At 39.5% G+C, this 12,950-nt stretch overlaps 1 protein-coding gene across 2 annotated transcripts in view; it reads right to left on the bottom strand.

The window, feature by feature from the left end:
- LOC126252105 (ralA-binding protein 1) overlaps positions 1-12,950 on the bottom strand; it is a 127,494-nt gene that overhangs the window by 59,506 nt on the left and 55,038 nt on the right. For both annotated transcript variants that reach the window (XM_049952978.1, XM_049952971.1), the window contains one exon: positions 9,754-9,956. In XM_049952978.1, the coding sequence (XP_049808935.1) occupies positions 9,754-9,956 (203 nt within the window). The remainder of the gene's footprint in view (positions 1-9,753; positions 9,957-12,950) is intronic.

The raw sequence follows: 12,950 nt of genomic DNA, 5'->3' as shown, positions 1-12,950 counted from the left end.
TGGACAAAAAGTGTGTTGACTGAGCAGAACAGTGGATGACTGAAGCTGCCAAAGCAGACTGCAGGACCACCAAGGTCATGAAGAATATGGAGGAGGATCTCCTTCTGGATCTGGAAGGATTGCTGTGTGGTTCAGGAATAACTGACTAGAGGTATGCTTAACTTAACTACAAGAAATGTAACCCAAAACTTTCAACACACTTTTCTCGAAACCATATTTTTCAAATCGGCAAGAAATATAACTTGAGAATGGTACATAACATTTTGGTTGGAATTTGATTCACTCTCAATTGAATTCTCTATCAGTGTATGTAGCCATTTATTTTCAGTTCACCCTTTTGTCTCAATATTGTGTGTGAGGAAAATTACATTTGTTTCAACATGTCACCATTTTGTTGGAACTTAATTTTTTTTTTTAATTATCCTATGCATGCTGACAGAAAATTTATTGAAAATGACTTATACAAATTGTTTTGTCAAAGTTCCAATGGGAGTGCTTCATGAATTCCCACCAATGACCAATGTTCCAGCTGTAAAGTGTCCTTCCACCTGGTGCAGTGGTTACAGGGAGTGTCCAATGTGGACACAAAAATAATTTCTTAAAAACATAAGTGTAAGTAATAAACCTATATCACCAATGCCAACATTACTTTTTCTTTTACTTGAAGAAACCAGGAGGACTGATTATACTGACAGCCACAAAATGTAAAATTACAGACACCTATATCATTCTTTCCTTAACTGGAAAAAATTTTGTTTCATGAGCGAGTGACAATCAGACAAAGATTGAGAATCTGTTTCATTTGGGAACAACAACAGAAGAAATTGCTGACATACTTTTCAAGGAACTATCGAGGTAGTTACCAAAAGCGATCAGAAGTCACATCAGAAGTTAGTAAGAAGCATCCCCGGCCTAGAGAAACAACTGGAAGTTTTGAAAGCAAATAAATCATCAGGTCCAGATGAAATTCCAATTTGGTTTTACAAAGAGTACTCTACAGCACTGGCCCCTTAGCTAGCCTACATTTATCATGAAGCTCTTGTGAAGCACAAAGTCCCAAGCCATTGGAAAAAGCGCACGTCATTCCAGTATACAAGAAGGGTAAAAGAACAGATCTGCAAAATTACAGACCGATAACCCTAACTTTGGTCTGCTGCAGAATCATTTAACATATTCTCAGTTCAAATATAATATACTTTCTTGAGAGCATTGCTCATGTGAAATTCAGTTTGCCCTTTTCTCAAGATATACTGTGAACTATGGAGAAGGGCAACAGGCACATTCCATACTCGTAGTTTTCCGGAAAGCATTTGACATGGTTCCCCATTGCAGACTGTTAACAAAGGTAAAAGCATATGGAATAAGTTCACAGATATGTGAGTGGCTCGGCTTGAAATCTTCTTAAGTAATAGAACCCAGTATGTTGTCCTTGACAGCGAGTGTTCATCGGAGACAAGGGAATCATCAGGGGTGCCCCAGCGAAGTGTGGTAGGACTGCCGTTGTTTTACTGATACTACTTTGGTGTATGGTAAGGTGTCGAATTTGAGTGACTGAAGGAAGATACAAGATGACTTACACAAAATTTCTAGTTGGTGCGATGAATGACAGCTAACTCTAAACGTGGACAAATGTAACTTAATGTAGATGAGTAGGAAGGAAAAAGCTCTAATGTTTGGATACAGAATTACTAGTGTCCTGCTTAACACAGTCAAGTCATTTACATAACAGGGGCCTAACATTGCAAAATGATATGAAATCGAATGAGTTGCGAGAACTGTGGTAGGGAAGGTGAATGGTCAACTTTGGTTTATTGAGACAATTTTAGGAAAATGTGGTTCATCTGTCACAGGGACTGCATGTAGGACACTGGTGCGACTTATTATTCAGAACTGCTCAAATGTTTGGGATCCATACCAGATCACATTGAAGGAAGACATTGAAGCAATTCAGAGGCGGGCTGCTAGATATGTTACCATTAGGTTCGAACAACATGTAGGTGTTATGGAGATGCTTTGGGAACCCAAATGGGAATCCCTGGAGGGAAGGCGACGTTCTTTTTGAGAGACACTGTCAAGAAACATTTGAAGCTGACTGCCAAACAATTCTGCCACTGCCAACATAAATTGCGTGCAAGGCCCACAAAGACAAGATATGAGAAATTAGGGCTCATAAGGAGGAATATAGACCGTCACTTTTCCCTTGTTCTATTTGCGAGTGGAACAGGAAAGAAAAAGGCTTGTAGTGGTACAGGATACCAGCCGGCACGCATCATACAATGGCTTGTGAAGTATCGATGTACATGTAGATGAAGTCCATGGAAGTAGAAATATGCCCCAAGTGTGCTGTGGTATGTTGCGCCAAGACCACCAGGCTGGATGGCAGCTAGGGTCTATGTGACTCGTGGTCAGTGGCTGCTGTAGGGCCTGGAAACTCTTGAGCATAGACTATTCTGATCTCAGTGCAGCCATAAACTCTTTCACATAAATGTTTCTGGCAGGTTTTGTTATTGCCCTACATTCTAGACCGCATGCAGATAGTGCGCTGTAACACCCTGAGTGGAATGACATTTCCCACCAGACACTTCCGCATCCTACACTATTCCCAGATCATGCAGATGGCCTGACTTAGAATTCAGAGGGGAAATTGGTTTTATTGGTGCCTTATGTGAACAACTCGGACACAGACTCTGTGGTGGTCAGGTTTTGTATTCAAGACTGTACATGTTTAGGGACAGCCAAACCAGTCTGGAAAGTGCAGCTTTGTGTCAGTCATGAAGAACTGTGCTCTGCTGCTAGTGCTATAGACAATGCAGGGGGAAAACAAATATCAAACTGCCAACAGGCTCTAGTTTAACCAAGGAACAATGCTGATGAATGGTAACCAGTCTGTGTCAATTTTTGGATGTTTTCAAATCTGGAGTGCAGAAAGGACAGACCAAGCAGCCCATAGTAAAACACAGTACCAGCAGTGGTGATCATGCACTAATTAGCCAGCACTCATATAGTGTGTCACCAGCTGAATGACAGATATTCCAGAAGGAAGTGCAGAAGATGTTACAACATCATTGTACCTTCAGAGTGTCCTTGCCTCACCTGTGGTCTTTGTGAAGAAGGAGTATGACACATGGCATTTCTGCACCAACTACTGACGACTGAACAAAATCACAAAGAAAGATGTCTATCCATTGCTCCACATTGATGATACTATAGACTGATTGAAAGGAGCAAAGTATTTCTCAACTATCGACATGCAGGCTGACTACTGGAAAATCGAGGTTGATAAGGCTGGCCAGGAAGAAACTGCTTTCAAAATTCCTAACGGCCTCTATGATGTTGAAGTTATGATTCCAGAACGAAACTTTCACTCTACAGCAGAGTGTGCACTGTTATGAAACTTCTTGGCAGATTAAAAGTGCACTTGCCCGTGAAAGACAAAGATCCCGAGTTCAAGCCTCGGTCGTGCACACAGTTTAATCTGCCAGGAAGTTAAAGTTATGCTGTTTGGACTGTGTAATGCTTTAGTCACCTTTGAATATATGGTAGACAACCTGCTTCAACATTTTAAATTGATGACATGTCTTTGCTATTTGGAAGATGCTGTTGGTTTTTTGAAGACATTTGAAGAACATCTGGGCCATCTGAAAACCATGCTAAAGTGTGATTAGACTGTAGGCCTCCACACGAAGCGTGCCTCTTGGGTGACAAAGAAATAAAAATTTTGGGAATCTAGTGAATGGGAATGGAGGCCATCCCAATCCAGAGAAAATAAGAGGAGTCACAGATTTTCCATCTCCTTGGCACAATTGTAATGTAAGAAGTTTTCTCAGAATGTGTTTCTACTACTGACAATTTGCGAAGGATTTCTGTACCAATGCACTTCCCTTGCAACAACTACTCCAGACACATGCCAAATTTTTGTGGAACAAGGCACAAACAAGATGTTTCCTAGTCCTTAAGGAAGCATTAACATCTTCTCTTGCCCCAGTATTGTACAGTCATCATAAAAGGCTTGTTGATACCCAGCTGAATACGACAATGTGCATAATATCTGGTGCAATCAAATCTACTCCAGTTTATTGGCTTCCACTGTTAACTGGTATAACGCCTCCTGATCTACACAGATGTACTGCCCTTATGAGATAATTCCACAAGATCTCCAGGAATTCTAACCTATCCGTGCATAGCAACCTGCCACTTCTAAATCGTAAGAGACTGAAATCATGCCATCCAACTCTGTGCGATGCTGCTGACATGGTTGCTAAGGATTTCAAACCTCTTGAAGAATGGTAACTCCATGGTAAGCAGTGACAGATGTGCACCTGCATAACATCTTCTCCGGTGCTAAACTTCCAAGTGGATTCGACCTACCACACAAGACCTGGACTACTCTCAACAAAATTCGTACCAGCCATGGCCGATGCAGGGATGCTCTCTTTAAGTGGAAGAAGATGCCTGATCCAGCCTGTGACTGCACCACATTGTCAGTGTAGGCAGGATTCGAGCCTATCATGCTGCCAAAGAGGACTTCCTGCTAGCAACTCCAGATGCAATGCGCTGGATTGAAGGACTGGATATTCAGTTGTAAAGACAAACTTAAGTTTCTTGTGTGTCAATATGTACATATGAATATGTAATTTAATTTCATGATATGTCTGTATTAGCCTTACGCTAAATAAATAAATGTACGACAAGAATTCCGAGGCAGAACTTCACACTGACAGATAGTATAATTATGCTTTCCAGAGTACTCTCCACATCCAGGATGAACTAGTCTGCAACACTAGTCAGAATGCCTTGCAGATTGTTTGGGCCATCAGCATGTTCTGGCCCTATTTATTTGGTGAGCCATTCAACAATGTGATGGACCACTATTCTCCACACTGGCTAATCTGAAGGATCTGTTGGTTCGACTGGTGAGACAGGCACTGCAGCTTCAGGAGTAGTCACAATGATATACAAAAAGAGATGCAAATGTAAGGACACTGAACACCCTTCAAGAAATCCTTGGTGTGAATGAAATCTCAATCATTGTTGCATTAAATGAAACTTCTGCTGAGCAGAGGGCAGATCCAGCACATGTTAAAAACATAGAGGCCTTGAAGGAGGAGGCAACAAGCAAAAGAGAATTTGAAATAATAAGTGGAGCATTATATAAGGGTAACTATGACACCAATAGGGCAGAAATGGTTGCTCCTCATCCTAGCTCATCTAGGCCAGTTACCCTCAAGTTTTAGATGATACTTCAACATCTGGTCATAGGAGGTATGTGAAGACTCTAGGTAGAAACAGATCCAGGTATCTCTGGCCAAATCCCTACTGATCCATTAGACATTGTGTGAGTTATTGTAAGGAATGCCAACAAGAGAAGTATGTGCTGCAGTTACCTTCAAGGCATCTTGTTCTACTCCTGCTTACAGCAACACCATTCCACCGAATTGGAATCAACCTCCTGGGAACCTAAAGCTGATGAATGGGAATCAATGCACAATAGTCTGCACCGATTACCTCACCAGCTACACTGCCACCACAGCTATGCTGACTGCCTAAGCTCCTGAAATTGCAAGGTCCCTTGTAGAAGATAACATTTTGGAGCACAAAGATCTCATGCGATGGTCTCTGATTGTGGCCAATTTTTCCAGTCGAGACAAGTATCAGAGGTAGTGTCATCCACAGGATGACTACCTACAATCTGAACACAAACCACAAAGATTGGTTTGATAAGACATCGGCAGATATGCTCTCAATGTACACTGATGTCAAACAGAGAGACTGGGATACAGTACTCCCAATCATGATGTTGACATATAACACAGTGAATCAAAACACTACAGGTTTTACACCATTCTTTCTGCTACATAGTAGAAGACCAAATGCCAATGGATAGACTGTTCACATTTGAACAGGGTGAAATTTGGGATGGCTATGTGAAACACTTCATCACCAGGACATTCAATGCTCATCATAGTGAAGATGATTTAACAACATGACCAAAGCACAATGATTTGCCAGTCACCATACTGAGAACAATTGACAAGATCTAGATCCTGAGTGGTATAGCTGAGTTCAACGAGAACTTCTGAAACAGTACGTCATTGTTTTTCCATGAGAGGAAGTAACACCACAAGCTGTGGTGCTACCAGTGTGGCATAGTGTTTAGCGTCACTGGCTGGCTTGCTGCAGGTCTGCAGTTAAAACCTGAGCATGGGTAATTATTTGTTATTTGGTATTTATCATTTCTGGAATGTTCTTGAAATATATTGCATTTGTAATGTTTGTATATCCTGCAATATTCAATGTTTGTATAAATAAAAGCACTGTGGAATATTTGATGTTGAATAAAAAGCTGCACTCTCCATCCAGGAGGTTACTTCTGTTATGGCTGCACATTGGTGTCTGTAATAAATGATTTCCCTGCTTTTGAAATTTGGACTTTAGTGTGGTTACACAAAGTGATGGTATTTCTAACTGAAAAATTGTTGGCAGACATTTTGCATCTGGGAACAAAATGTTCCCCCACTCCCAACACAAAAATAAATATCTTGAAATATTTTTTCAAACAATGGAAAATCCAGGATGGAATGTAACAATATTCTGAGAAGGAAAGTTGCCATTCACCATACAGCGTAGATACTGAGTTGCAGATAGGCACAACCTAACGATTTTCACACTTAAAGCTTTCGGCCAATGACCTTTGTCAACAATAGACACACGTACATACGTACATACACATGTGCATGAGAGCGCGCGCGCATACTCGCACACACGAGCGTGCGCACACACACACGCACGCACGCACGCACGCACACACCAGTGCGGTTTCAGTTGCCTGAGACTGCAGTCGTGTGTGTGTGTGTGTGTGTGTGTGTGTGTGTGTGTGTGTGTGTGTATTGTTGACAAAGGCCATTGGCTGAAAGCTTTAAGTGTGAAAATCTTTTTGATGTGCCTATCTGCGACTCAGCATCTCCATATACAGTGAGTGGCAAATTTCCTTCTCAGAATATTGAAATATTTTGTGTATGCCATGTTTGTATAGTCTGAATTATTCAATATTTGTACAAATAATAGCATTCTGAAATATTTAAGAACTCATTTCGAAAATAGTTACAGCTAATGATGTAACATGTGGGCCTTATCCTCATCATACAACGCCAGAAATCTAAACTGTATTATATAAACTAATCCAAATACTATACTGGTTGATTACTGTAAAAAGGGAAATATTAAAACTTCTATGCAGCACTGTTTACACTCCAATAAAAGAACACTGCAAATACTTTGTTAACAATATGAAATAATTTTTTGATTATATGTTTGTTAAATTCGTATTAATTATTATATCCCATATGTCTTCTGATATTACCAACATATTTTGAAAAAGTATGTTTATTTTTTAATGTCTAAAGTTCTACTCAACCAAAAAATGCCACGACTTCTTTATGAAGAAATGCACTCTCCTTATATCACTTTTAAACACTGCACTCAGTGATTACAGTAAAAAGAAATTAATTAAAATTACTGTGTAATCTCTTCAAAACAGTATGAAACAAAAATTTTGTGCCACAATCTGAAATAAGAGCTCACTTGTTTGTTTAATTGAAGAAATTTTCCTTGTTTACTATCCATCATGTACTTCCATATAAACTGCTCAAAAACAGTTATGCACTGCCCACATGATTAGCATAGTTCACTTTTTAAAATCATAAACCTGTTTCTAAATATTCTTTTTGACCATAGGAATTCACTATCTAAACTAAAATGTTTAAATGGAGGTAAAGGTAGAGCTGCAATTTCTATGCAGCTCTCTTAAGTGTGTTGTGTTTCCATGTTTGCACTGTTTTGTCTGTCAACATGTCTTAAGGATTGTTTTGATCTTAGACCTGGTGCGCATTGTCACTCTATGGTAATACGGGTTGTCAGCATGAGTAGTTCCCTACTGAATTGGTGTACACCACAGTGGTATCATTCAAACTTTCAACTATTATCAAGAGATACAAAACACTGAAGATCAGCCTCATTGTGGTTGTCCACTGTCAACAACACCAGCTGATGAGCGACACCTGCAAATCATGGTTCATAGGTTTCCTGGGAAGAATACAATAGAACAGTGTGCTACTTTTTTGAAGGCAACTGAGAGTGCTGCATCATCCCAGACAGTATGCAAGCATCTCCACATGATCAGTTTGGCTGCTGGATGCTCTTTAAAAACAACAGTACAAATCCCACAGAAGTGTGGAACACAAAGAAGTAGGGCATGGAAATTTTTCTGAGCAGTTTATAGTCAAAAGAAAGAACTACCACTCTTGGGTGGCGCATTATAATTCTAATTAAACAGTGTAAGAATTTTTATGAGAAAAGCTCCCATGTGATACCAATTACAAGTAAATAAGACAGCCAAAACTGAGAAGAAATCATAATGAACACACAGGAATAGAATACCAATAATGTGTCATTATACCTGACTGCAGTGTGCTCAGCAGTCAAAATCTGCATAATGTTATAACAATGAAATTGTATCTTTGACTTCAAATGCTGTACTAATATATTTCTACACTTAAGTGGAATGACATATCAGTCAGTAACAATAACTGGTAATTGTAACTAATGAAGAACAGCTGCAATTAATCATTCCAATGCTCAGTGACTGAATAATGAGCAGCAGGGCAGGCTTCTCTGTGTGGAAGTTCACGTGAGCTAGTAAGTGTGATATCGTAAAGCTGTTTGCCAGTCTTGTCATTTCTACATGGTAGGAGGGCTTCCATAGAGTTTTAACAGAATTCATAAGTGCCAATAACTAGCTGAAGTACTGCACTGATGTTAGCTCAGACAGTTCAATTCAGGGAGTACTGTCCAGGAAAGAGGTGTCTGTCTGCCTTCAGTGCTTGGTTTGTTTTGCAGTTTTAATTTATCACAAACAATTAGTACCACATAAAGTGGCTTATTAATGAATCAGTCACTATATTATAAATGAAGCTATACTGAAACAGAATGGATTTATCACATTCAAATACATGGATGGCACACACATAAATACTTTTGGTTAATGTCACAAATGTTTAGAGCAAACACATGAAAAGTCAGACTGTGCTGACACAAAACCAATTTGCAGAAAACTTCACACACACAAAAAGAACAATTTATAATAAATTATTAGGGTACAATATTTAAAATAAGATGTGTTTCAGAATTATATGTGAAAATATGAAGAGAAAGATAAGAGATTGCATGACTCCAAGAATGCAACAAACAAGCCTGGATGAAAAGCAATTGTGCAAACTGAAACAGGGACCCTGACTATGTAGATCACACCTGTGATAAACACACAGTTAAATTAATAATAACTGTTTCATTTGATGTCATCTGGCAATAATTTTTAAGTATGCACAACAGTTTCAATGTAATTCATTACCTTTGGACTAATGACGTCCATTTGATATGATAAAAATCTATCACAATGGTGAACTTTTTAGATAGCAGCAGGCATACTGAGCACAGCTAACAACTATCATTGGGGACCCCATATTAACCACATTAAACAAGCAGTGAATCTGGTATACATTCATTTTCAACAGTTCAGGGAAAAAGATATCTGGATTAAATGAGAACAAAGGCATGTAAGAGGCATACAGCATGGTTTTAGAACCTCATTCGGTTTAAGAGGATGAGAAAAGAGTTGAGTGGAAGGAGAGAAAGATATGACAATAGGTATTAAACTATCATAAGTAGGTTTTATATGATGTTAAATATAGGTTTTACCACCAAAGATTGAACCATCTTCCAAATGTTTTGATTTTTTGCGTTCCTTTAATTTCAGTTTCATTTTTGTTTCCTTTTCCTTCTTTTTTTCTTTTTCAGAGTCTCTTTCCTTTTCTTTGATTTCCTTTTCTCTCGATTTTTCCCGTTTCTCTTTCTTGCTCGGAAATTTAAATGATTTAGACTTCTTAGACTTGGATGGGCTTCTGTAAAAAGGAAAAAGAAAGAAAATTTTTTCTTATGTACATGTTAGTGTCTTTAGTTTGAACTTAAATTCTTCAGTTATTTCCTTTTCAATTAAATTCTACAATGAATGAATTAAACAGTGTTGCCATTCAATTACTAATAAAGTAACCTCAGAAAAGGTTGGAAAGGTCACCACTCATCATAAAAAAATGTGGCAAATGAAAAATTATAGTGGAAAGAACAGATATCTTGAACTTCCAAATTAGGTGATATTTTTGTGTAGAGGCCAAGACAATGCAATGCAATGCAATGCAATGAAAATGAGTTATGCTCAGCTCTGAGAGAGTGTGCATCTCATGTATTTTATAATGATGCAAATAGATGTGTACTGATACAATAAAAAATTGTCTAATTTGCTGCTACATAAACATGTCTAATGAGTACTATATGCCAAAAAAGAGTATACCATATGAGGAAGTGTTATTTAAGGTCCAACAATTTGCACACCTCAGATTTCAACTTAATTGCTTTATCTGTTGAACAATGACTTGTATGGAAATAAGTTCTCTTACTCTGTGCAGAATACATGCTGCACTGATTGTAAATAACTTTTTTGTTATGAAGTACTAATCTCGACTTTATATTATGTTTAAATTGCTTCCATTAACATAATTGTATGTACTAGGTGAAAGACTAGTTATTACACTGACAAATTATTTCACTATAGTGTTTCTTCTAAACAGTTTATTTTTGCATGGTCATGGATTTAAGTCATTAGGACATGTGATAACAAATTCTATGGAACATTGACAACAGAAAGCTTAGTAAATATTCTGCTTCATTTAAAAGAATTTCACTACTATTTCAATTAGCATAAAAATTCAGTGAGTATTGATGTAATAAACAAATTTTCAACACAAACAAATTTTCAACACAAACAAATTTTCAACACAACTGATAATTAGCAAACAGCACAGCAACAGTGACATGTAGCACATCCAACAGGTTACTTATGTTTTTTTATTGGTGATGGGTTCCTTTAAGTAGGAACACTGATAGAGTAAGCTGATTAGTGCAGCCCATTCACTGAGAATCCCACAAGAAATTTTATTTCACAGTAAACTGAGTTCACAAAATGTAAATTTTTATTTGTATAATAACAATGGAAATTCTTGGATTTCACAATACACAAAACAGAGGTACGGCAACTGCTCACATATAGCTGACCGATGTGTTGCCCATAGGAAAACACAACAGTAAAGAGTCAAGCTCTTCCTCTTTCTCTAGAAGAAGTACACACACACACACACACACACACACACACACACACAAGCACATAGACTGACTATTGATCACTGATAGTAGTTGCCTGGGCAGTTGGAGACAGGAAGGGGGTGCAAAAGAATGCTCGAGATGAGGAAGAGGCATCAGGATTGTGCGAGGCAAACTCAGGGGCAGCGCAATAACGTGAGAGGGTAGAACATATATGAGGTAGAGAGAGGGAGAAGTGGATGAGGAGGGATATAAGTAGGGAAGAGAGAAAGGATGAGTAGAGGAAAAGGGGGGGGGGGAGAGGGAAGATGAGGGGGGGGGAGGGGGCAGATGATTCTAAGAGGTGGTGGGGAGGCAAGAGAGGTGTGGAAAGACAGAACATGAGAGGAATGATGTGGACAGAAGAGAGAAGCAAAAAGGTAAAATGAGGCAGTGGAAAATAGGCTAGTGGAGGTTTAGGGCCAAGGGAAATACGAGAGTGTAGGATATGCCTGAGAGACAATTCCCACCTGTTTAGGATAGAGAAACTACCGCTGGAATGCAGTATCCAAATGGCTCACCTAGTGAAGCAGGTGTCGAAGTCTTTTGTGTTCTGATGCATAGAATGCCCTGCCTTTTGTAGAGTAGGAAATGCATGTTACTGGATTGAGGCAGGTGGTGGTTGGTGGGTGTATGGGACAGGTCTTGCATCTGGGCCAATTACAAGGGAACGACCCGGGGGGCAGGGATGAGAACAGGGATGGAGAAGGTTATTCTGTAGGTTTGGTTGGTGGCAGAACACAACTTTGGATGATGTGGATAGGATATCCCTCATTTCAGGACACAACAAGAGGTCGTCAAAGTCCTGATGAAGAATGTGGTTGAACTTTTCAAGGCCAGGGAAATACTGAGTAATGAAAGGAGTGCTGGTCAGCAGATGGTTAACAGGTGTACTGCTGCCAGAGAATGAGACAGCAGGGATGATCTGTTTATAGATGAACTGGTAGGATACTGTGTGTCAATAGAGGCTCTGGTATGGTTGTCGGCATTATTTTGACAACTCCTGCTTTCCATTACATATGAGACGAGGCTGTAAGGTAGAGACCTGCTCCACACACACACCCAACACGTTTTACTGCAGTCCAGTCATGGGCATTTTGTGCCCTACAAAAGGCAGGGCTATGGGTGAAAGCAGCCATGTCGTATATCAGCTATGCTGCAGTTGCTGTGCAGCATCCTGTGTGGGCGTGACAAGTAATGAACTGTCTACTCGCATGAATGGCAACATCCAAACAGTGGCAAACTGCAGATCTGACCACCCAGTTTCCAACCATGCTACACACCACAACACAAATGACTTCAATAACTGATTTACTGCTTTCAACCATTTACTGTGCAACTCGGTCATGAACTGCCCAGACAGGATGTTCGATTCCTGGGGTGACATGTCACCACTATTATGCCTTTCTCATCCAACCAATATGCAGAAACTACAGGCATTACTTGGTAAAACAGTGTACTATCACAGGTTTATACCAGGTGCAGCCACTCTGGCTCACCCTCCCCACCAGTTGCTTCACAAAAATATTCCTTTCAAGTGATTGCCAGCCTGTGAGCGTGCATCTAATTAACTTAAAAACAAGTTACACTCCATACCTTGCCTTGCAGCTTTTCAACCTGGAAAATATTTAGTCTTGGCCACAGATGCACGTCAGTATGGGATGGGGGTGGTTCTGGCCCATTGTCATCTGGATGGCTGTGAG

Source organism: Schistocerca nitens, chromosome 1, assembly GCF_023898315.1.
Source record: "Schistocerca nitens isolate TAMUIC-IGC-003100 chromosome 1, iqSchNite1.1, whole genome shotgun sequence".
Classification (NCBI taxonomy): Eukaryota; Metazoa; Arthropoda; class Insecta; order Orthoptera; family Acrididae; genus Schistocerca; species Schistocerca nitens.
This window is presented reverse-complemented; position numbering and strand designations above follow the sequence as displayed.